General features: G+C 52.8%; 1 protein-coding gene across 1 annotated transcript in view; it reads left to right on the top strand.

The window, feature by feature from the left end:
- PTK2 (protein tyrosine kinase 2) overlaps nt 1-2,918 on the top strand; it is a 175,948-nt gene that overhangs the window by 154,680 nt on the left and 18,350 nt on the right. The window contains exon 26 of the mRNA XM_025047590.1: nt 2,250-2,336. Within this exon, the coding sequence (XP_024903358.1) occupies nt 2,250-2,336 (87 nt within the window). The remainder of the gene's footprint in view (nt 1-2,249; nt 2,337-2,918) is intronic.

Here is a 2,918-nt window from a genome sequence, read left to right as displayed (position 1 = left end):
TTGCTTTGAGAAAACCCAAATGTCTGTCTTTGAGGAGATGGAAGGTCTTTGCTAAATTGTAGCACTAAGTAGCAGGCGACACTTTGTGGGGCTCACATGGAAACCGTTCTCGTGGGAGAACCTGACAGCCCTGTCCCCACTCGTTCATGGAGAACATGGAGGCACAGGGAGGTGAACCGCCCTGTCACAAACTCTGGCCATCTGCTGCAGAGCCCGTCCCCGAGACCGCCCTGCCAGGTTCCCGTTTGGAGGACGCGGAGGGCGGCCTCCGCAGTGCGCCCGGGCTCCACGGCTGCGGCTGGCGAAGCGTGGTCTCGTGCTGTTCTTGGCGAATCGTTTGGTTTTCGTCTTGGTGCCGTTGTTGTCATCCTGACGTAGAACCTTACCCGTGTTATCACTCGCTGCCCTTTATTTAAGTCCCCGTAGGATGTCGTCTGGAGACCGTGCCATCCTCTGGTCCGCTCCTCTCGTCTTTGCCTTTTTATTTGTCCCAAAGCAGCAGCACAGCACAGCAGATTCTGGAGTCAGGCGGCTCTGCCGTTCCTGCCGTGCAGCCCGTTCTCATTGCCGGACTCGTCTGAGCCTCGGTTTTGTCCTCCGTGAAATGGGCCAGTGATGCTGTTTGTAGCATTTCTCTGGGAATCATCATGAAGCACCTGGCTCTGTGCACGTAGGACGCACTGAGCACAAACTTTTATTTTGCCTGTGTTAAGCTGCCACCTCCAAAACGTGAGCTGGAGGGCACGACTTTGAGGGGGCCGTTTACTGTCCTGATTCCTGCTCTGCACCCTCCCACGCTCGGACCTCAGGAGCGTCTCCTGCACGCCCGCCGGCATGTGCACACACTGCCACCTTCAGACCACTGTCAAGTGAAACCTTTAAAAACATGAATCTGAAGCGTAGTCCTTTGGGCTGCATGGAGCACGCTTGGGAAGCAGCCCCCCAGCACGCACTGAAGCCCGTTTCCTGCCCCTCGCCCGTTTCAGGGGCCTGGGGGCCCGACCTTCAGTGCGCAGTGGACTGTGTTGGGACTGTTTGCAGTGGGACGGCGCTCGAGGGATGAGGACGCACCTGCGGTGGTGAAGAGGCCCGTGACAGTGGGGCCGCAGCAGTGCACGGGCCGGGGGGCGGTCCCAGGCAGGGTCCACAGCGTCTTCACGGGTTCATTTCTGCTGGGAGCAATGGCACCGCCCCGTGGAAGAAGGAACATGTGACGGACTCGAAGGACAGGAGGTGTCCTGCAGGCAGAGGGGACAGTGTAGCAAGGCAGAGGGTGGGGAGGGGACTTTCAGGATTCAAACGTACTCAGAACCTCACGTGAGCAGAGACGTGTCCACCCTGGACCGTGCGCGTCCGTGGGCGAGATGCTGGCACCGAGGTGGCCCTGTCCCCCAGGCTCACTCGGGTCTGAAGTCGTTTTTGTTCACTCTGGTCGTCATTTGGCTGGAGAATAATGGGTCTCCCCTTTGTAACTCCCTCAGGTTCAGACTTCATGGGCTTGTCTTCTGTTTCAAACCAAATCTTTGTTTTGCTGTGAACTTTGAATTCAGGTGTCTCAGGAACAATGAGAATTGTAGAGCTGGAAGTGACTTCACAGTTCTTCTAGCTCAACTTCCAGTTATTGGTGAGACACTAGAAGCCAGTCGGGTCAGTTTCCTCACTCGCCCTCGGTCCCCTGGCCCCCAAGTGGTGGAGCAGAAGGGAGGCCACTCACTCACGGGAAGCGCCCCAATTTGCGTTTTCCTGGTGCCCCCTGTGGCTGAGCATCGTTTCATGTAGGAGCTTCCTGGCCATTGGTCTGTCTTCATGGGGTCTACTCAAGCCCTTCGCCCACTATTTAATTAGATTACTTGTCGTTTATCTGTTTTTGCTTTGTCGATTGAGCTTCTAGTGTCACATCTGGAAAACCACTGACCAACCCACGGCCACAAAGATTTGCTCCTATGTTTTTTCTAAGCGTTCTCTAGGTCAAGGTCTTACATTTAGCTCGACCGTCCATTTTGAGTATATTTTCGTGTATGTTAGGAAGGGGTCCGGCTTCATTTTCGCACGTGTGGACACCTCCCTGTCGGCCTGGCATCGCTTGCTGAAAAGACCGTTTCCCCCACTGAAATATCTTGGCATCCTCTGTCATTCTTTCTAGCTAAGCTCTTTTAGAGAAATATCTTTTTCTAATATTTTCAATAACCTGGATTTATTAAAATAATCAAAATGCTTATTCATGTGATGCTCTGTTGATTGGTTCACAGCCCAGCAGACCCGGTTATCCTAGTCCAAGGTCCAGTGAAGGATTTTATCCCAGCCCACAGCACATGGTACAAACCAACCATTACCAGGTAAGCCCGTCGTTCAGACATACGATGTGTTTGTAATTTTGTTCTTCAGCACGTTTGGGTAGGGGAGGCGCGTTGTATTTAGTTTTCATTTGTGTGTTCATGCGTATGATTTGGCAAGCAGAAAGGTAAGAAAGTCATCAACCTAATAATCGTCTAAGTGAACGTGGTCACGACATCCCCCGCAGAGGCCATAACTAGTCACTCGGTCTGAAAGCAGTTGGGGCAGGTGGCACATGTCCTGCGGTTGTCAGGTCTGCCCTCTTCTTCCTGTTCTGAGAAGGTGCAGGGCAGATCCAGTGGGCACACGCTATGCAGAGGTAATACTGAACTGGGCAGTTTTTACGGAAGGGAAGAGTAAAATTCAAAATTGCCTTTAAAATCAGATGAGATGCCCACTGGACAAGTGCGGAAAGAACGTTCGGTTTGCAGGCAAATATCCCGTACCAGTTAGAAGACAATATCTTTGAAAGAAAAGGGCCAGAAGCAGAGTCAGTAATTTTTTTGTCCCTGTTTTGAGGGGTGGTATTTGCTTTTCTTGAGGCACGAGCAGTCAGCTCAGGGGGCACCGGACAGGCCGCCAGA

Source organism: Pteropus alecto, unplaced genomic scaffold (assembly GCF_000325575.1).
Source record: "Pteropus alecto unplaced genomic scaffold, ASM32557v1 scaffold105, whole genome shotgun sequence".
NCBI classification, from domain to species: domain Eukaryota; kingdom Metazoa; phylum Chordata; class Mammalia; order Chiroptera; family Pteropodidae; genus Pteropus; species Pteropus alecto.
Note: the sequence above shows the minus strand (reverse complement) of the source record. Positions and strands in the feature narration are given on the sequence as shown.